The sequence below is a fragment of the Sitophilus oryzae genome, unplaced genomic scaffold, assembly GCF_002938485.1.
Source record: "Sitophilus oryzae breed Bouriz unplaced genomic scaffold, Soryzae_2.0 scaffold_496_pilon_pilon, whole genome shotgun sequence".
Classification (NCBI taxonomy): Eukaryota; Metazoa; Arthropoda; class Insecta; order Coleoptera; family Curculionidae; genus Sitophilus; species Sitophilus oryzae.
In genome coordinates, this window is record NW_022147080.1 from 419,617 (window position 1) to 442,039 (window position 22,423).

Consider the following 22,423-nt stretch of genomic DNA (forward strand, 5'->3'; position numbering starts at 1 on the left):
CCCAAAACCTATAAACCTGCAAAGTTGCAAAACTTCCGGACTTTTTTCCAAGCAAAAATCCCCAATGACTGAACTATGGTATATAAAACAAACCCAGAGTTCCCAAATGGCAAAGGAGTACGACAGGGAGACGCGATATCCCCAAAGCTGTTTACAGCAACATTAGAAGGAATCTTCCGTCAAATGGACTGGACCAACAAAGGATTAAAAATAGATGGAGAATATCTTAAACTTAACCAAACCAAACCATCTAAGATTCGCTGGTGACATAGTCCTATTTACCAATAGTCCTGAAGAACAACAAGCACAATATAATGAACTAAATACAGCCAGCAATAGAGTGGGTCTCAAAATAAATTTAGCAAAAACTAAAGTGATGTACAGGGTGGTCGAAATTGGTCTCTTTTAACAGAGAAAACCTATTTCCTGACTAGATAGAGCAAAACCCACATAGATGTCATGGGCTCGATTACTGCGATACGTTTAATGGAGTAAACCGCCTGTTGATATTTTCATTGCCAACAGAGATACGAGGTCTTTTTGAATATTTTACCATTTTGAAAATTGCCTATAACTTTTTTATTTTGCGGAATAATAAAATTCGTTAGACGTTCTTAAGGCACTTTTTTAAGCACAATCCAGTGGCGTACGCTTCGGTCATGAAAGCAAAGAAAATATTCGCCAGGAGATTAAGCAGTTGATACCCGCGAATACTAGGAAACCGAAGTCAAGCGTATGGAAGCAGTTTACAAACTTTCATCTCAGCTTTATAATTGAAATGTATCAAAATTATCATGTACACAAATAAAAACCAGACTCTCAAAAAGATATATTCTTGTCATTATGCAAACGTCAAAATTTCCAGTATAATTCGCTGTTGGGTGCCCACAAGAAAAAAAATTTCACTAAAATTTCACTGGAATTTTCATCCAAATATTGACATTACTTTTGCAATTATTTGGAAAAATCGAAATAAAATGAAACTTCTACACCCTGTATCTCCGAAACGAAGCATTTCAGGACATAGATTTATATGAACTTTTTTACTTATTTTTATCTTCAGAATATGCTACCGAAGTTTCCGGAATACAGTTCGGACCACCCTGTATATTATTAAACAATTTAAGTTTGATTTCTATTTCAGTTTGCTAGAAGAAGCAGCTGAAATCGCTTTTCAGCAAAGAGACATTCCAAGTTTAACGAGCGTTCAGTATAAAGCCTCGGGCCAGTCTCAACTCTTACAAAAAATATCGTCTATGATCAACCAATTAGATTATAAGAATAAATAAATTTATTTCTCTATAGTAAGGTATATTTATCATTATATTTTTTTTTTGTTTATTGTTATTAAATTTTGTTTATTAAACGCTTTACCTAAGTACCTATAGATATTTTTGTTATCAACCTAAATATTTTTATTACTAACCATTTATCTATACAGGGTGTGCCAAAAATTTACTACATGGAGAAACAACAATATTTTTGTGTTGTTGAAAATAAAACTACAACCTAACCTAACTCTAAATATATAGTTTTTTGTCCGCATTCCTTTCATACAGATTCAGTAGACGTACTTTATATCTAGTTATTTTGGCAGATCTTGGCTACTTCGTTTTACTACTGTCGTTTTGTAGGTTTGTTTAGATTGAAATTCGCACTAATAAAATAAGGGTAAACGTATTGATAGTGATGATAAGATAAAATAATAAATAAAAAGGAGAAAGCGATTATATAGATATATCATTCAGTTTGTCGCATTGAGTTTGTTTCCAGAGTTTTTTGAGAGTCCTAGTAATGGCAGGTAAGGGAACCTAAGTATATTATATTTTGCTTAAAAAAAACTACAAAATAGATCATAATGAGTTTGTAAATTAAAATATTCAGTCAAAAAACAATCTACATTTGAAATAAATATTATGTATTTTTTTACCAGATAGGCTATATAGGTAATGAATTTATAGTTTCTTGATTGCAGATACTTTGACCAAGAACATGTTTAGCTTTCTAAAAAAGCTTCAAATATATTTTTCCATCTGTCAAATATTTCTATTATATTAGGAGTATTTGTTTTTCTATGAAATAACACAACTAATTAGAAATTGGCAAATATGTCTGCCTATATAAAGATAAAAAGATAAAAGCATTAAAGTATAACATATCCAAACAAAAATAAAGTAATATATATATAATAAATAAGTATATTACATGGTTTATCTGGATTGTTATCTATAATGCATTATATATTAGTGTAACTCTAAAAATATATCTTTATTACCATCTTTAATTTATCTAATTCTAATTAAATTGAATTTTAACCACCTCTTGATATCAAGTAGCGTTTGCAGTTTATAATTATTTCATTTATTGTTGATAATATAGCCAATCGGTAATTGTATTCCTCCAAGATTTAAAAACGTCATCTTAAAAAAATCTTATACAGGGTGGTCCGAACTGTATTCCGGAAACTTCGGCTGTATATTCTGCTGATAAAAACAAGTAAAAAGTTCGTATAAATGTATGTCCCAAAATGCTTACTTTCGGAGATACAGGGTGTAGAAGTTTCATTTTTATTTCGATTTTTTTCAAATATTTTCTGAAGTAACGTCAATATTTGGATAAAAATTGGTGTCTGGGAGTTTTGTGACATGACAAATTTGATTTTGATGTCAAAATGACTCCTATTTGTAGGGGGCGCCACCTACATGTGTTTTAACTGAATTGAAGTCTGATAACTTTTCGTCCGTACCTGTATAAAACTACTGACTGAAAAAATATACATTTCCATGACTTTTTACGTAAAAAATGCCTCTTAGTAAAAATCGCTAGGAGCAACCGTTCTGAAGATATTTAGAATGGAAATAATCAATACATGTCGATATTGACAAAAAATAAGCACACGTTGAGTATAGTTATTTGACTGAAATAATAAATTTTTATTTTTTTAAATTAATCATAATTTTTTCTGCGAAAAAATGATGATTAAACAGTTTCTGTTGAACTTTTAACACAAAAAGATTTCAAATCTATGATTTCAGTCTAATAACTATTTAGTCAACATGTTTAATTTATGTCAATGATGACAGGTATTGATAATTTCGATTCCAAATATCTCCAGAACCATTGCTCGTAGCGATTTTTACAGAGACCTTATTTTTATGTTAAAAAAGTCGCAAATGTATATTTTTTTACTCAGTAGTTTTATACAGGTATGGACGAAAAGTTATTACTCTTCAAACCAGTTAACAAATATATAGGTGGTGTCCTCTATAAGTAGGAATCACGTTGACATGAAAATCAAATTTCTCATGTCAAAGAACCAATTTTCATCCAAATATTGACGTTATTTCAGAAATTATTTGGAAAAAATCGAAATAAAAATGAAACTTCTACACCCTGTATCTCCAAAACTAAGCATTTTAGGACATACATTTATACGATTTTTTTTACTTATTTTAATCTGCAGAATATGCTGCCGAAGTTTCCGGAATACAGTTCGGACCACCCTGTATATTTTAATGTACAGTATGTCCCCGGATTATCCTTACAAGAGGAAAAACTTGTTTGTTATTGACATTTTGAGAAAAATGCATTCTTTATAAAAAAAAAATTGCTTGCTCTAAAATGGTTAGTCTCGTTTATACTTTTCCAAATTTGCATACCGTTTTAGAGAAAATTAAGAAAAACATGAAAATATGGTTGAATTTTTGGAGGTCCTAAAAATTAAAAGGCGTTTCTGTGGTAATACAATTTCAATTTCATTCATTGATAGATGGCTATTATTAATTTAGATTAAAGCCGGAGTCTCATGCATCCGAAATCCGATGGTACGACATCCGAAATTTGAAGTTATCGTGTGAAATAAAAAAAGCCTGTCACATACATCCGAAAGTTCGTTCCGAAATTTGACAGTTTTAACATTTTTCTGCTGCGCTGAATAGAGATTCATGTCATGTTTTATTAGAGAAACACTTATAAAAATAACTTCCTCGCCAAATATCCCGAAATTGCCCACTTCCCACTAAACTTGTTTTTAAAAACAAATGTTTTCAAAAAAAGTGAGGTTAAAAAACACACGATATCGCAGAAAAGTTAAACAAAATTTAACTTTATACGACGTCGGATGATTAGTTAAAATTATCGGATAAAAATTGTTGTCAAAATATTTCGACCAATAGGAGCACCGTCGGATCGTCGTGTCATCGGATTTCGGATGCATGAGACTCCGGCTTAAGTCTGTATTCCGTTGCAAAACCAGGCGAACCAGACCGGTAAATTACGGTGAACAGCGGTTCCTGAAAAACATCGGTTTGATACGGAACGGTTTGGTAAAATACTGGAAACGTCAAATCATCGTCAAATGTTGACGTTTTCTAAATTTCAATACCTCTATTATAAAATGTATCTTTTATGCATTTTTAATATTGAAAAGTACTTTATTAATAAACTGTTAAATCGTTAGACTCAAGAGAAGATTTGCAGGTCCAATATTAAAACAGATCAATAATAAATAAACAAATCTAATCAACATTTATATTCTTATAGCTTACAAAACATTCACGATTACTTGTTGTCTTGTTTTTCTTGTTTTCTTTAAATGTTCCTGACTTTAAGAAACAATGGCTGCATGATAAGTTTAAATGGTACTAAAAAGTAATTCTATTTAGTTAATGAAATTTATTTACCTTACCTCCATTGCTTTTGGATGTAAATACAAAATATTATTACAAATTTTAGAAATTAAATGAGAATTTCACTCGAACTTCCAATATTTGCTTGATTTCTGTCACATAAATGACATTGATTGACAAACAAAACCAGAAAAACCAGCCTTCTCGCGCTGGTTAGTTTGGTGACAGTGATAACCAATTTTTTCAGGAACCGTGTTCCGTAATAAAAAAAACTTTCAGGAAACCGATAGAAATGGAACATAAAACCATAACCAAGGTAAGCAACGGAATACACCCTAAAGCAGTGGCGCATCTAGAGATTGAATCTGGGAGGGGTAGTGTGAATATTCAAAAAAGTACTAAATTTGAATTAAATTTTTGCTGGAAGGTATTGTAACTGTGGAAAAAATCTACTTGGATTGGTTTGGATATTCTGTTTTAATTTGTATTATTAACTTTTTTGTAACAATTTTCTTTTATACCAAATTTTACCTTATTAATTAATTTCTTTCTGGGAGGGGTAATTGTATAGGGCTTGTTTCTCTCTACAATTTCCTGTTTCACAATGTACCGTTTATGTCCGGGAAGAGTTCATAGTTTCATAGTTGTCGATTTTCGAAAGAAATCCGCACATGTATATTATTTCGTATATTTTTCATTTTATTGATTTTATGGAAAGCACTGTTTATTAAAATGTTGTATCCTATATTATAGGGCTCATTTCTCTCTACAATTTCCTGTCTCACAATGTACCGTTTGCGTTCGGGAAGGGATCATAGTTTCATCGTTGTCGATTTTCGAAAGAAATCAGAACATGTATATTATTTCGTATATTTTTCATTTTATTGATTTTATGGAAAGAACTGTTCATTAAAATGTTGTATCCTATGTTATAGGGCTTGTTTCTCTCTACAATTTCCTGTTTCACAATGTACCTACCGTTTGTGTCGATGTTGTTTCATTGTTGTCGATTTTCGAAAGATATCAGTACATGTATATTATTTCGTATATTTTTCATTTTATTGATTTTATGGAAAGAACTGTTCATTAAAATGTTGTATCCTACGTTATAGGGCTTGTTTCTCTCTACAATTTCCTGTTTCACAATGTACCGTTTGTGTCGGGGAAGGGATCATAGTTTCATAGTTGTCGATTTTCGAAAGAAATCAGTACATGTATATTATTTCGTATATTATTAATTTTATTTATTTTATGGAAAGCACTGTTCATTAAAATGTTGTATCCTATGTTATAGGGCTTGTTTCTCTCTACAATTTCCTGTCTTACAATGTACCGTTTGTGTGCGGGAAGGGTTCATAGTTGTCGATTTTCGAAAGTAATAATTAAAATAAATTAATTTTTTTCTGGGAGGGGTAATTACCCCCATTACCCCTCCTGTATATGTGCCCCTGCCCTAAAGTCATATTTCTACTGTTGTTATGGTTAAAGTATTACATTTTTCGATAACTATAATCACTCGTTCTGTAGCATTGAACTATATATTTTTTTGCTTCTTTAACATTTTAAAACAGCTAAAAATATGACGTTAATTAAAATTCTATCAATAACAATCAATTAAAGGATGAACACGAAATAGGCACGCGTATTGATTTTTATGACTTTTTGAAAAATTCAACTATATTTTCATATTGTTTTTTTAATTTTCTCTAAAACAGTATGGAAATTGGTAAAAGTATAAACGGATTGACCATTTTAGAACAAGCAATATTTTTTATTAAGAATACATTTTTCTCAAAATGTCAATAATAAAAAAGGTTTTCCTCTTGTAAAGACAATCCGGGGACATACTGTATAAGATTTAGATAAGTAGTAGATTATTTTGTACTTTTATTAATTGTGAAATATTCCTAGAATAACATTAGGTTTCTAAAACTATTTTTTAGCGTATTATTGGGTAGAATGTACTCATAATAGTCCGTTTCCAAGCTCTGCAGTATTGGGTGGGTCTGATGTAGATGGCCAACCTATTTACGTGGGCAGGGCATACCATGACGGCGACTGGATACCAGCTAAAATTGTCCCAGGACGAAGATCTGCATACCTATCCTACGCTGGCAAAGAAATCTGTGTCAGTAAATACCAAGTAAGCTGATATAATTTGTTATTCCAATCAGGATCGGATTATTTTTTGAATTTAGTATTTTTTTTATCCCGACTCCAGAAGGAATTCGTAGAAGCTATTAAAATGAACAATTTTCTTCATTTTAATAAATTCTTTAAAAAATTTCAAAAATCTTTTCCTGTAAAATGAGATAGAGAACTTTTATTTATCGTTTTTAAAATTTGCATGGGATTTCCTGTGTTCGGGTCGGCGATGCAACCGACGGTATTATTATTGTTTATTCGTAATGTTCTTGTAATAATTTGGTATTTATTATTTGAAATAAAACCACTTACAGAGCTTTCAGATGGAATCGGACCGTCCGAGCAAGTACCATGAGTTTATATGAACAATTTCACATGAGTCGCGTATGCTCCGTCCGGATGATTTCGTCCGACGGCTATCTTGAAAAAACACGACGGACGGTCCGCTTCATCTGAAAGCGCTGTTAGTTGAGTATTCAAATTACAGTACGTCTGTCCGTTCTGTAGCTACGGGGTATCCGTGGGAGGGGAAACGATATTATCTCGATGTTTTTCGTAAAAAATTAGACGACGCGTCCCATCAATAAAAATTCAACAAATTTGCAAGTACAGTACGTCTGTCCGTTCTGTGGCTACGGGGTATCCGTGAGAGGGGAAACGATATTCTCTCGACGTTTTTCGTAAAAGATTAGACGACGCGTCCCATCAATAAAAATTCAACAAATTTGCAAGTAGCCAATAAAATGAGTGGGCGGAGCGATTTGCGGTGACGTACTCGTCAAGTCGACGTATAAAATATATTGCTGTTTATTTAAATGTTTTTTGTCCGCATTCCTTTCATAGACACAGATCCAGCAGACGAACTGTAGCTAATAAAATGAGTGGGCGGAGCGATTTGCGGTGACGCACTCGTCAAATCGACGTATAAAATATATTGCTGTTTATTTAAATGTTTTTTGTCCGCATTCCTTTCATAGACACAGATCCAGCAAATGTACTGTAAACTGGCTTTAATTCTGGTCTTAACTATAAAGTTAACAAAAATAACAATATGAAAAAAACTAATTTTTTACATACCACATTCCTATATAAAATAGGCGTTTTTTACAAACTACGAAAATAGTTGAATATTTAAATATACCGGGTGCCCCTCAAAACTGGCTCACCTCTATAACTTTTTTATTTCTTCAGATAAAAACGAGACTTGGTATGATATAATATATGACAAATTAGGAATGATTGGCGTATTCAATTGTTTTCGGTCACTTCCTGTTTCACCGGGAATGACTATAAATTTTGATTCTTAAATGGTACTATCGATATATTTTTACTTTATTCGATAGAAAATGACATTCTGAATAGATTGACATATCATATGTCAACTTTTGACATTTTAGCTTAAAAAATCGTATTTTAAATTTCACAAAACACATTCAAAAAAAACACTAATTTTTAATCAAGGAGCCTTGGAAAAATAGATTTGATCGTCTAATGTTTTTCCTGTCTTATCCTGGCCGGTGAAAATATGCCCAAATCGTATTTTCAATCATATCTCAATTTTTTCAAATAGAACAAGGGTGGCTCATTAGCATATTTGGAAAATGCATTTTTTTACGAATAATTTGGTACCACACATTTGGTATTTCAAGTCAAATTGTCGTTATGTACTGTATTTTAATTGCAACAATTTTAAATAAACCATATGCGAAAATGTCAAAAGTTGACATATGATATGACATTCTATTCGGAGTGTAATTTTCTATCGAATAAAGTAAAAAAATACTGAGGGAGTCATTTGAAAATTAAAAGTTGTAGTCATTTTCGGCGAAACAGGAAGTGACCAAAGTCGTATTTAAGTCGAATACGAAAATCAATCCTAATTTATGTCATATATTAACATATCAAATCTCGTTTTTTATCTGAAAAATGAAAAAGTTATGGGGGTGGGCCACTTTTGAGATGCATCCGGTATATACATTAGAGAAAATCAAATAATATAATTTCGATACAATTATTACATTTTTGTAGGTTTTGTGCGAGCAAAAGTTTGACTGGATACCATCTACTAATGGTCAAGTACCTCCAAATGCTGTGATTGGTGGTAGGACTTCTTCGGGTGAGAATCTCTACATAGGTAGAGCAAGGCATGGAAACTCTCTAACCGTAGGAAAGGTGAGTTACTAGGAGATATATCATCTGATTCCTTTATATACCGAGTGTTTCTCAAAAGTGGCTCAACCCTAGAACTTTTTTATTTTTTCATATAAAAAAAACGAGATTTGGTGTGTTAGTATGTGACATAAATTAGCATTAATTGACGTATTCAATTAGTTTCGGTCACTTCCTGTTTCACCAGAAATAACTACAACTTTTTATTTTTAAATGACATCCTCGGTATTTTTTAGGGATGTCAATCCCGAAAGGTATTCAAAATCCCGGGATTTTCGAGATTTGAACGGCAAATCCCGGGTTTAAAATTATCAATGAAATACCTAATATCATAAAAAAATTTAATATAAATATAACAAAACACGAAAATTAACAAAAAAACTCTTTAAAAAAATCATATGAGCACCAAACAAATTTTAGCAAACAAATTATAGCTACAAATTTTTAAAAAAATAGCGCAAAAATATTAATGCGTCCAAAGTTTCATCCCCCAGTCTTGAACGTATCTTATTACACAAGATCCCTGCCGAAGAAAAACATCTTTCAGATTCCACGCTGGTGGCCTGAATCACAGAATATCTAGTTACGCAACAGAAGCCTCGTTACACGTATAAAATCGTAGGTATCAAAAGGAGACAGGCTTTTAAAGCCTGTCTCCAAATCAGATATTTTGATGCGGTAGTTTCATTACTAACGTTTCAGCATTAATAAATATCACTATCAATCGCCCTGTATAATATTAATTTTAAAGGTAAGTAAAGTTATTTTCTTAGTTAACATAATAAAGTAGTGTACATATATTAAAAATGTATTTTGTAAGCATATGTTTTCTAATAATATACTTAAACTTAAAACTATTTTAAAAGCCAAACGAATAATTAATATAAGTGTATCTGACAAGAAACGAAGAATAGAAAGAAATTATTATACACCAGAAAAAGAATGGGATGCCAATTAAAGTATTTTTGAATCTGGCAACTGTGCATATTTAGCCGAGCTTCAAGGCCGTCGACATGTCGTTGATCCAAAACCGAAAATTTCCAATTATATTCAGATTATGATATTGTCGCGCCATCTAGTATTTTATTTGTGCAATTTCAGCTCTTTCATTTCGAGTATTTTTCTGTTGCGTAGCTAGATATTCTGTGCCTGAATGGTTGATAAAAATTCAAAAGCTTTTTGGAGATTACGTCCCCGACTACCACCATTTGAAAATAATCCAATTTCTTGGGCAATAATGTCGGACAATCGCGTCTTATTACTTCTTTTGGTTTTTATCGGCTTTGAAGATTGTTGTAATGCTTTCTGCAGTTTAACCTTTAAAAGGATCATTATCTTCTCTTCTCAGAAGTTCGGCAATGGGAAGCTCATCCTCTTCGCTGTCGTTGCTGGTTCCTCTTCTAGAAGTATCTGATGAATTGTCGAGCTCTAGTCTGATTACAAGCTTTTCTATTTCTGATTTAATTAGGGAAATATTAAGTTATTTAGTTCCGAAATTAAGCAATTTACTCTATGGCATGAAAAATCGGTATTTATATAATCCAATCCCGGGAATTTCATTAACTCTATTTATTCAAAAAACGATTGGTCATAGATATTAAATTTATGGAACAGACTGACAGAAAACGATTCGTCATACAAAAATATATATTATACAAAAAGTTCGGCGAATTTCTTATGTGATTTTAAAGCTACGTAAAAATTAGCGATGGGAACTATCGAATGAATTAGACTATGGAATGGTTACTGAATGAATGATTTCAACTATCGAATGGTTTTATTCGAATAAAATCATTCATTCATTTGTATACTAAAGCATATGTGACAACCTCGCCGTGCGACTAAATGGTTATCGTTGAGCCACGACTATCGAATGCTTTTGATAAATGAAAAATGAAATTTAGTATTCGTTTGATTTTGTGTGCGTCAGTGCATTATTAGTTCTTCCAAATTTTTATAACTTCACCTTATAAATACTGTGCTATTTTTGCGTTTATTAAAATATTTAAAATACTAAAATAGTAGTTTTTTAATTGACGATTGTGTGCGTGTGCAGGTGTCAAAATTTTTCCGAAAATTTGTGTGATTTTCCGTAGCCCGATCTTTCAATTATTTTATTTTATATGGTATATATGGTCTATTTTTTAATGGGAAATTTTGAGAAGTAGCAATTTTTAAGAGAGATGAGATGAACTTGAAGTTTTACAAGTGCCAATTTAAAAAAAAAGTTAACGATGTTTGTATTTTGTTTATGCTAATTCTCTTACATGTAGTTTTTTGCGAAGAAATATTTCATTTATTTTTTAAAGTAAATGCCAGTAAAAGTAAATATTATTTTTAAATAATAATATAAAGTACCTAATATAAATAATTTTGATTTCTAATTTTTCATTTATATTTTCCTTCCATTACACTGCATGCTTAGAAAATTAATAAATGTTTATATTTCATGATTTTAAAGTTTGTTGTTAATATAACAAATTAGCTCTGTAATTATTATTATTTAATAAACCAACGATGCCAAAAATTTTAAAGACTATATTATTTTTAAATATGATCTAATATAAATAATTTTGACATCTAATTTGTTGTTTATATTTTGCTACTACGTAAAAAAAATGTTTATATTAAATTATTTTAAATTTTGTTGTTAATAGGTATAACAAATTATTACTGTTATTATTATTTTTATTAAACCAGTCTTTGTTTAAAAACATTAAAAATCATTTTCCTACATCCAAAATATTTTATTATCTAACCTAACCTAACAACAGAATATTAATAAAAAAATGCAAAATATATAGACATACTATCCCTAACTAACTAAAGCCAAACAATAATATTCTTTGCTAATATCAACTAATACCAATATATGGCAACAGCGCCCTTCATAATGTATTTTCTGTGTAAATACTAGCACCTCAATAAAAAAATAATAATGTGTCCTTATCTTTATATGACTCCGCAAAAATCAAAGATGCCGGCTTCTTTCTAGCATTGCCACCGACCGCTGTCGGGTTTCTCGAAAGAAACCTACGTCGCCGGGCGACAACTAAAATCCAGTTAATATTTTATTATAATCGATCCTGACGAATAAATGAATTTCATAAATGAATGAATTTTATAAATGAATGGTTTTTGCTGCCGAATTACTAGAATACAATATTTCAAGGCAGATGACGCATCTATTCGATAATTTTTATTCGAATAGTTTTCAACGAATGTTTTTTTACTAGCTATCGAATTATTCGAATGAATTGCAACTATCGAATGTTTCGATAGTATTCATTCGATAGTTCCCACGACTAGTAAAAATATAATTATTTACATAACACAAATTGTTTTAATGGATTAAATGCTTTAAAAACAACACTAATTTCATTTATAAATTGTTTTATTTTTTTTAGATACATCCCAGTCATCATACATGTTACATTTCGTTTGGAGGACAGGAACATTCTAAAAGACCTACGAAGTTCTAGTTCAACGTCACTAATTGCTTATTTCTAATATTTATATGTTATTAATATATTTTGTAAGCTGCAGTTATAGTCTGTAATTATAGTCTGTCCAACAAATCAGGAAAGATTTTAGCAGATAACATCCAAAAAATGACAGACACAACTGTCACTGTCCTAGATACTCTCGTTATATCTATGAAATAAAATGTTTTATTATAGATACAGCGTATAGTTCTACCCCAGAAACACGTCCATGAATTCTTTTTTGGCAAAAAAATTATAGATAATTTTAAATTTATTTTTACATTTTCCGGGGAATTAAAAAAATAATTCCACCGGTTCATTCTCCTAAAATCTCTTGTCTTAATTATCAAATTTAGTTTTGAACTCGGTTAAAACTACCACACGATCGAAAAAAAAACGGCGTCAAAGACGGCTCAAGTCCAAGACGATATTTACTTGGCCCGTAATCTTCTTTATTTTATAAGGACGCTTAGTTGGTTTTAAGAAGATTGTAATTTATTTTTATATGAGTAAAGCTGTGGTAAAGATGATTTTTAAAATTCGAGAAAAAATAATTTTTTAGAAAGAGATTTGTGTGTCTGAAGTTCTATCCTTTTTTAATCTTTCTAAAGTTATCATCTAAAATTATCATCTATAACCCAACCGTTTTTGACGCTGTTTTTTTTTCGATCGTACGGTATAACTTATTTTGTACACTTATCACATTTTTTTTAATTGATTATGTGTTTGAATGCACGTATATCGGTAAAAATAATAAAAAAAAGTTAAGTACACATACATTTAAAAATTATTATGAATTCGATAAGATTGACATTGACATCGACACAAAGGCATCTTGACGCTCACAGCTATCTTGATTTTTTGCTAATTTATTAATTTGAAAGAGCTTTAAATGTAGAAAATTTAGTTTAAAATGATCGATATTTATAAAAATATACAGCATTTCATTTAAAAAACTAATAAATCTATATATAATTTAAAAATATTTTAATAAGATAATTAGATAAGATATTTGAATCCCCTGTATATCGACGATTTTTTTTACTGTGCCAGCATATTTTGAAAAAAACGATTGGGGTGAAAATATGTATAGAAAAAAAAATGTCAAAATTTTTGAACACATTGTATTAGACGGGTTATAGTATCGATCATGTGATTTATATGCTTTATATTAATTAATTCTTGCTCCTATGACAGATTTTATTAGTAAATATTAGATAGTTGTTACGAAGATGAGATAAGATAAAATATAATGAAAAGATTTATTATACGTTTAACATTTGGTTTTCAAATTTCTGGGAAAGAAGATCGCTAGGAAATTTAAAAAAAAATGGCCGGTAAGTATTAAAACTCCATATTATTATTTTAGTTATTACATATTTCGTAGTTAGTTTTTGGAAATGAATATAAATAATTATAATTCAACCCTTGAATTACGGTACAAGAATACGCGAATTTTAAATAATGTGCAATAACAGTTCCTAAAATTTTAATAAAAAAGATAAAATTTTTGCCACGTTAAGGTAATCTAGCATAATAGTTTTGTATTTTTAATTTAAATACATATAGTGCTGTATCAGTGCCTTACTTAGTATACCTTAAAATATTATATAAATAATGATATAAAGGATGTTTCTCAAATAACTGGAAGTATTTCAGTTAGGTAGTATACAGGGTGGTCCGAACTGTATTCCGGAAACTTCGGCAGCATATTCTGCAGATAAAAATAAGTAAAAAAGTTCGTATAAATGTATGTCATAAAATGCTTAGTTTCGAAGATACAGGGTGCAGAAGTTTTATTTTTATTTCGATTTTTTCCAAATAATTTCTGAAGTAAAGTCAATATTTGAATGAAAATTGGTGTCTGGAAGTTTTTTGACATGAGAAATTTTATTTTGATATCAATATGGCTCCTACTAGTAGAGGGCGCCACCTACATATTTTTTAATCGGCTTGAAGAGTAATAACTTTTTGTCCGTACCTGTATAAAACTACTGAGTAAAAAATATACATTTACGACGTTTTTTACATAAAAAAGGTCTCTTGGTAAAAATCGCTACGAGTAATCGTTTTCGAGATATTTAGAATCGAAATTATCAATACCTGTCATCATTGACATTAATTAAATATGTTGACTAAATAGTTATTAGACCGAAATCATAAATTGGAAATATTTTTGTGCCAAAAGTTCAACAGAAACTGTTTTATCATCATTTTTTGCAGAAAAATTTATGATTAATTTAAAAAAATATAAATTTCTACTATCTACTCAAAGTGTTTATTTTTCGTCAATAATGTCATGTATTGACTATTTCCATTCTAAATATCTTAAGAACGGTTGCTTGTAGCGATTTTTACAAAGATATATTTTTTTCGTAAAAAGTCATAGAGATGTATATTTTTTCGCTCGGTAGTTTTATACAGGTACGGAAAAAGTTATTACGCTTCAAAACAGTTAAAATACATGTAGGTGGCGCCCTCTACTAGTAGGAGTTATATTGACATCAAAATCAAATTTCTCATGTCAAAAAACTCCGACACACCAATTTTCATCCAAATATTGACGTTACTTCAGAAATTATTTAGAAAAAATTGAAATAAAAATGAAACTTCTACACCCTGTATCTCTGAAATTAAGCATTTTAGGACCTACATTTATACGAACTTTTTTACTTATTTTTATCTATAGCATATGCTGCCGAAGTTTCCGTAATACAATTCGGACCACCCTGTATAGTTCGATCCCAGACACAATAGAATCGTATTTTTGGGAAAAAAACATATATTTTCTGCTATAACAATTCACCTATTTTCAATTTATTTAAAAATTATGGATAGAAAATACGTTTTTTTTTGTTCAGATCTACAACCTTTTACAATACTTATATATAGGACACACCCTATATATTCAGAGAAATTAACATCTTTCTGAGTTAAGCATTGAGATAAGTTCATAGAAAAATGTCCCATAATCAATACTAATAAATGGCAAATGATCTAAGGAATTAATATATTTTCTCGGGATAAAAGGTTAAATATAATATTTTATAAGTACATACACACCTCAAAATTATCAGCTAACAACAGAACTCTCAAAATTGTTTATTTTTTCAATATTGATTTTTTAAAAACACTTAAGATTATGAGATTAACTAACAAAGATTAAGAAATGACAGTACAATGTACAATATACTTATATAATTGAGTGATTTGATGTTCCTAAAACGTTCCATATTCCATATCTAGTTTCTTGCTTTAAAACTAAATTTAAGAGGTTCATTTGCTATATAATTATACTTTTAATGATCATCTGGGAGGAATCCAAGTGTAGATTATCTCTAGTTTGTGTGTTATCCAAAATTCTTGAGTTTCATTTTAAGTTGGTTTCCACTTAGGAAGCAAAGCGGTTCTGGTCCGGTTAGTAGAGTGTTGGCCTAACCTAACCTTACAGATCTATTGTGTGTTCCCCTTTATTGAGTTATAACTATCCGAGACGGCTTCATAGAGGCCAGCTCTCCATCTTCGACATCGGCCGTACCAAAGCTTATGGCACGAACGGTTGTCGTCTCGGTGCACTCAGTGATAAGGTGTTCTGGGGTTTCCATCTTTCCCCATTTTTCCCACAGAATCTGCATTCTCCGTTGTTTCTCAGCTTCATTCTACTGCGGTGTTACAGTGTAGACAGTGTCCTGTTAGAAACCCAGTGACAATCCGAAGATTGTGCTTACTTAAATCAAGGAAAATCTTTGATTCTTCTAGGGCGTATGTTCTGAGGAACTTTTTCGGGTGTCTTAGACCGTTGGAGGATTCCTATTCCAGGTTACGGATGGAGTTCTCCAGGTTCTTCAGTTCCGCTTTAAATTGTGAAAGCAGAAGGTGCAGTTAGTGGAGTGTTCGCTCCTTTTCTAGTTAGATCGTTTGCTTTTTCACTGCCTTCTATGATTCCTTGGTGAGCGGGCACCTAGAGTAGGAGGACTTTATTTTCTTTGACTAATTTGATCAGTTTCTCTAGGTATTCTTCGGCCAACTTCGAATGGTTACTGAGTTGATCGTTTTTAGTGCTGCTTGACTATCGGATAAGATAGTTATTTCCTGTTCCCGATAGTTCCTATTTTTTCCGATAGTTCCTATTTATGTGATTTAATTATTTTTGTATCTCTCCTGTTTTACGAGATCCCTCTGAAGTGTGTATTCATATATTATAGGCTACCCTGTATACAAGGACAGATAATAAAGCCTGAAATTATTAATTTCGTATTATTTCCAATACATTCTCTATATCTAATATCCTATGCCAAACTCCCGTTGAGAAAAGAGGTTGTATTGCGGAGGTTTACAATTATATCCAAATAAAAATTTTAATTTTCCTTTAATTTCCGTTCCAGGGCCACCTGGATACGGTTTCAAGGACACGTGGTATCCACCTCCACCCACCTCAGAACCTCCGCAATGCATATGTCACAGCAACACATTTATAACACGTCAGCAATGTCCCAAATGCATCAACAGTCCCACTGGAACAGTTCATTGGAAATCACCTCCTTTACTGTACCCATCTGATCCACATCATCATTATTCAGATAGTATCAACAATCCTCAATTTTGTAATTCTAATCATGGTTATACACCACAACCATATGTAGTGTCTAAACCTCCTAATGCACCTCCTTCGATGGGTGGCTACAAATGTAAGTACTATACATTTTTACTGTTAGATTTCCAGGACATTTTTCAAATACTTTCCCGACATGTCCTGGAAAATCCGAACGTATAGAAACCCCAAGTTAAACATATTGAAAAACTTGTGTATCCAACTTGTTTTAAAGGTAGAGCAAATAAATATTAGACTAAATTAATTTTGTTTCAGCGTATTATTGGGTAGATGTCCATCATCCTGGGGGAATACCATCAACAGCGTTGCTAGGAGGACACGACGTCGATGGGGATGCAATCTATGTTGGTCGAGCTTTCCACGAAAACGATTGGATACCCGCTAAAGTCGTTCCTAATAAGCAAGTGGCTTATGTAGCTTATGGAGGCTCGGAACATGAACTCACTCAGTATCAGGTATAAATAGAATAAAAGAAAAATATTTTATTATAAATTGTATTTCATAAAGTTTTAATACATTTTAATAATTCCAAAACATTTTCATCCACACTCTGCTTGCACAATTTCCTTTCCAACACTTCAAAATCCGCGGTTTCTATCTCGTGACAAGGATCTTCCTTCCGATCTGGCAACCTGGGCTGATACCATGGCGCCATTACCCTCTCGCACACAGCGGCAACACCGCAAAATAGTTTAAAATCAAACACGTCACAGTCTTTCCAACCAACCAAATTCCTGAAATATTCAGTTTCCTTCACTGTCATTGGACGGCCCATCAAAAGATCCAGAGCTTCTTGTAGGTTCGCACCAGACATCTTTCTTTCATAGGCGTCATCGATGTCGGTTTCCATTTTGAATTTGTTGAATACACAATTGAAGAGAAGCTTTCTTCCTGAAGTGATACTGACGTGTTCTTTTGCGTAAATCAGTGGGGTTATTGTTGATAGAGATCTACTGTCCATGGGCAATTCAAATCTGGCACTGGATCTAGTGAATATCCTGGGTAAAGATATCCAGACTTCGCTGTTTAAAGGAGGCACCTTTAATTCTTTCTGTAGAGTAACGAGTTCGTCGCAATCAATTCTCTCCTTGGGCACTGCTTTTAATGCCTCTATTAAAGCCATGCGACGCTTTATATTTAACTCGCTATCGACTATTTCTTCGTTCAGCTCCCTACGAAGGTGTTTCAGGATTTCAGCATCAAGATACGAATCTATATCCAAGCTTTTATGGTACCTATGTTTCTTTTTGTGCTCGGAAGAGGCAGAAGTGGGACCTTCACCAGCTTCTTGTCCAGGTACCAGAGAAGCCCTCGCACTTGGATTGTTAGAATCGTTACCTATAGTAGCTACTTGCGTTTCCGGATCCAAAGAAGCCTGGAAAGCTGGCGGACCTCTAGAAGCATCTCGTCCTTTCTTCTTTTTCTTTTTACCTCTTCTTTTAACAATATCCTCATCATCTTCTTCGTGTTTCTCTTCTCCGTCCAGTTTTATAGGCTCTGCGACCTGACATCTGACGCTAGCATTAGTTGACTTGATTTTCCTCGGCGAATGTACAGGTAAACTTCTTCTGGATGGTGATACCTTCGGTTGGGGTAAATTTTCCAGACTTACAGTCCTAGTAGGTACGTGCTGGATTCGAATTATTGGCGGTTCTTGAAGCGATGCGCTGTAAGATATGGTTTCCTGGCTGTGTGTTCTGCGCAGATCCAAAACTAACCTCGCCCTACCGTTTCCGGTACTGGCTTCCGGAGTGACGCATCTTCGGGTAGCTGAGGCTCTTGTCGCTGCACTAGCCAAAGTAGGTGCGGGCGTTAGAGGTCTTGAATCGGTTTCAGTGTACCTCCGGAACAGTTCCTCGGGTACGCTTTCGATTTGTGAACAGTAGTTTTCGTCATTTTTATCTCTGTGGCTGAGCTGGTTCAGTCCTGACCGTAAGCTTTCGATTTCTTCGTTTTTGCTGCATTTCCAGCTATCCTTCGCTTTTCTAAGTAACTCCTTGGCTTGTTGGTCGATCGGATGGTTGCATAATAATGAACATCCAGGGGCGTAAGGATTAAAGAAACCTGAATAAGGTTTCCAATTGAAGGGCGCGGGTACTGCGATGGCTTTTAGTTGAATTTGAATCTGTCGGTGAGGGTTGTAGGGTAGTTTTTTCGTCGGACTGGCAGTTAAGCCTGTTTTACTTCGTTGTTGCATTACGAAAAAATTGCAGTTTTTTAAGAGAACATGTGAATTATGGAGTAGGTTTAAGAAATTATTGACCAAACGTACTAAATTAGGGCAGACAGGGTCATTATTGATTAAACAATATTCCTGTTTCCTTTTCTGGGTTTTATTAGAACTGTAAATTTCGTGGGAAGTTTTAAAATAAACTTTTTAGTATCTCTCCTGAGTCTTGCAATATTGCCTAACCGGCTTTATCATTTTATTCATTATAATTTAATCATATTAAATTAAGAAGTTGTGTTTAATGACAAATTATTTATGACACATCTTAAATATTGATCCAACGCTATGCAAGTGATAGAGATGTTTTTTTATTGATCAAACAAGTGTCATCTTTGAACGCCTCTCTAAATATAGATATAATATAATTAAAAAATCTGAAATATGCTCTGTTTCTACGTATAATAATAACATAGGATATTCTAAAAATAGAACAAGAAAAAATATATTTACTTTCTGATAATTGATTTTTGTAAACATCATAATATGCATAGGGATTTTGTGTGATTAGATACCTATTGATTTACAACAGTGTGACTAACTTAGGTTTGACATAAAATTTCATGTGAGTTTACTTTCACATTTGTAATCCTATTTTCTTGGGAAATAACATTAAAAATGTGTTTATATTAACTTTTTATACCTAATGTTTAATTAATTACAAATTGTTGGTATTACAGAGAGAAATGCATAGTTCTCAGCTCCACACATTATTAGAGATTTCAGCCAAATGTGGAAATCAGCAGATTATGTCATTCCCGTGATTTCTGAATGATTTCCTTCAAAAGTAAAAACTACCGTATGATCGAATAAAAATGGCGTCAGCGATGGCTATGAAATGACGATCGATGACATTTCCCATATAATTTTACATATAAAATGACAGCGATCTTCATTTCATAGCCATCGCTGACGCTGTTTTTATTCGATCATACGGTATAACCAGGCTCGAGAATGTCGAAGTGATGTACTTTTTGCAACTTGTGACTCTCCAATTTCCTTATGTCACGGTTAAATCGCCAGATTATTTAAATGGACACCTTTGTGCATGAAATTAACTCACCTTGCTCGAGTTTTTCTAACGATCAGTTTTTTTACTACTCTGGTCGGGTGCCCTACACGCACGACCCTGTATAAAAGTTTCATATATTGGAGAGGATACTTAACAGGGTGCAAGGTTTCCCTCATAATGTTATTCTCCGCGCTTGGGTAAATCCCAAAATCCCTGATTTTGTGCTCCCCTTCTTCTACTATTTGTCCTAGTTGATCATATTCTTAATAACACCCTGTGTTTTAGGTTCTTTGTGAACAAAGATTTGACTGGCTTCCCTCAGGAGGTGGAAACATCCCTCCCGGTGCCGTAGAAGGAGGCAGAACTGCAGACGGCGAGTCTTTGTTCATCGGAAGAGTTTACCATGACGGTGCTTTATCCATAGGAAAAGTACGACAAAGCATATGCAACTTTTTTAATCATCTCTTTCATTATTATTTTTCTATTATTAGGTCCATCCAAGTCATGGAGTGTGCTACGTACCATTCGATGGCAAAGAAGTTGGACACAGCAACTACGAAGTTCTGGTGTTGAGAAGCTAAAAATTGTTATTGAGAATTTCTTGGAATTACTTACTATATGGCTATTTAAACTTGTTAGAAGATTTTGAAATAGTTACCAATATGAATGTTGAAATATCTTTATTTTATTAAACGTTTTCAATAAATAATATTTAGTGTTACTTATTTTGTGTCTCAATATGTATACGTGAACACCCTAAATTTAATGCCTCTTTTTGGGAAAACAAATCAAGCATCTTTATTATATTAAATATGAAACACCCAGTACATGTATTATTACATTTTTGAAAACCATATTACCATTTTGACAACCCTGTCATTTCTATTTTTTTATAATAGTTCTCGACAAAAAACAGTGTGTGCACTATGTGTGCATATCTTAAGTGGCCCATACATTATCAAACAAACTGCGCAACACATGCTGTTGCGCATCGAGTTGCCAATGTATGGTAACGTTTGATGCGTTGCGCAATTGTTTGATAAGTTTCAAGAATGTTTGAATTCTTTTGTGCAACAGAGGCGTTTGCGCATCGCGTTTTGTAGTGTATGTGTGTGTTGCTCTTCGTTGTGCAATATTTTAGTTCTTTCATCCAAATTCTTTGTTTTCTTTTTCGTTTTTTGGTATCATTGACATCATCTAGGGTATACACGATAATAATTGACGCAATGGAAATTGAGGACATGATTGTTTCTCAAACAATGCACAACTTTTAATAAAAAGTTTGATCAAAATTTTACTAATTGCATGGGCGGGGCAGTTGTGCAACGGAACGTTTAGCATCGCTTTGTTGCGCAACTTGTTTGATAATGTATGGACCGCTGAATCAGTTCTGCAACGCAACGTTGCGCATCGCTTTGTTGCGCAATTTGTTTGATAATGTATGGGCCGCTTTAAGTGAAACTTCTTACTAACATCTATTAAATTGAAGGATTTGAAGGACATGTTTGAAAAAGTGACATATAATGCTGTTTTAATATAAATATTATTTTCAGTTTATTTCTGTGATCTGTACATTTTCTGTTTTTTCAATAGCCTGCAAATTTTGAGGAATACCACCGAAAATACACACTTTTATGCAAATGCCTAATAATGTTAACGCTTAAATTTATTTAAGAGAAAAAATTTTGAACCTAGCCAACAATTCGTATTTATAGTGGTTTACAGTAATTTTTAAGGTCCGACCGAGATCTCGGTCTCGGTTATAGTAATTCTCGGCTTAAAATCAGGCCGAGATCTCGGTCTCGTTCTCGGCATAAAAAGGCCGAGATCCGAGATTATCGGCCACTGCCGAGACTACTCACGATCGTCAAATTAGCTTATTTTTGAGCATATCGCTCCACCTATCGATGCGTGGATGAATGAAAGACTCGTCTGAAGTCGAAAAAAAAGAATCCATATATGATCTGATCGAATCACGAAAGGGATTTCCCGGACGGCTGAAGAGTCGCTATCGTATTTCGATGAGTAAACAATGAACGAAATGTTAAATGTTAGTGTCTTATTAATGTAAGTTTTACAAATTTAACAAAATTGTCCTTTTATATGAATTACTCGTATATCCTACTAATAAGTAAAATTTTTGTG

The 22,423-nt window shown here is 32.5% G+C and overlaps 3 protein-coding genes across 3 annotated transcripts; 2 read left to right on the top strand and 1 right to left on the bottom strand.

Annotated features, from left to right (window-relative positions):
- The first annotated feature begins 1,698 nt into the window (after positions 1 to 1,698).
- Positions 1,699 to 12,520, top strand: LOC115886739 (natterin-4-like). Its single transcript, XM_030906011.1, is given in 5 exon segments — positions 1,699 to 1,801; positions 6,572 to 6,771; positions 8,802 to 8,945; positions 12,350 to 12,401; positions 12,404 to 12,520. Coding segments are annotated over 5 exon segments (438 nt in total). The 5' UTR covers positions 1,699 to 1,794; the 3' UTR covers positions 12,439 to 12,520.
- A 1,124-nt stretch (positions 12,521 to 13,644) lies between these two features.
- LOC115886738 lies at positions 13,645 to 20,999 on the top strand. The gene is made up of 5 exons (XM_030906010.1): positions 13,645 to 13,764; positions 16,813 to 17,115; positions 17,295 to 17,494; positions 20,564 to 20,707; positions 20,770 to 20,999. The coding sequence occupies exons 1-5, from the start codon at positions 13,758 to 13,760 to the stop codon at positions 20,857 to 20,859; spliced, it is 744 nt and encodes a 247-aa protein (XP_030761870.1). The 5' UTR covers positions 13,645 to 13,757; the 3' UTR covers positions 20,860 to 20,999.
- LOC115886732 lies at positions 17,504 to 20,557 on the bottom strand. Its single transcript, XM_030906004.1, has one exon. It carries the CDS (start codon positions 19,234 to 19,236, stop codon positions 17,539 to 17,541), a length of 1,698 nt encoding a protein of 565 aa, XP_030761864.1. The 5' UTR covers positions 19,237 to 20,557; the 3' UTR covers positions 17,504 to 17,538.
- Positions 21,000 to 22,423: the final 1,424 nt, after the last annotated feature.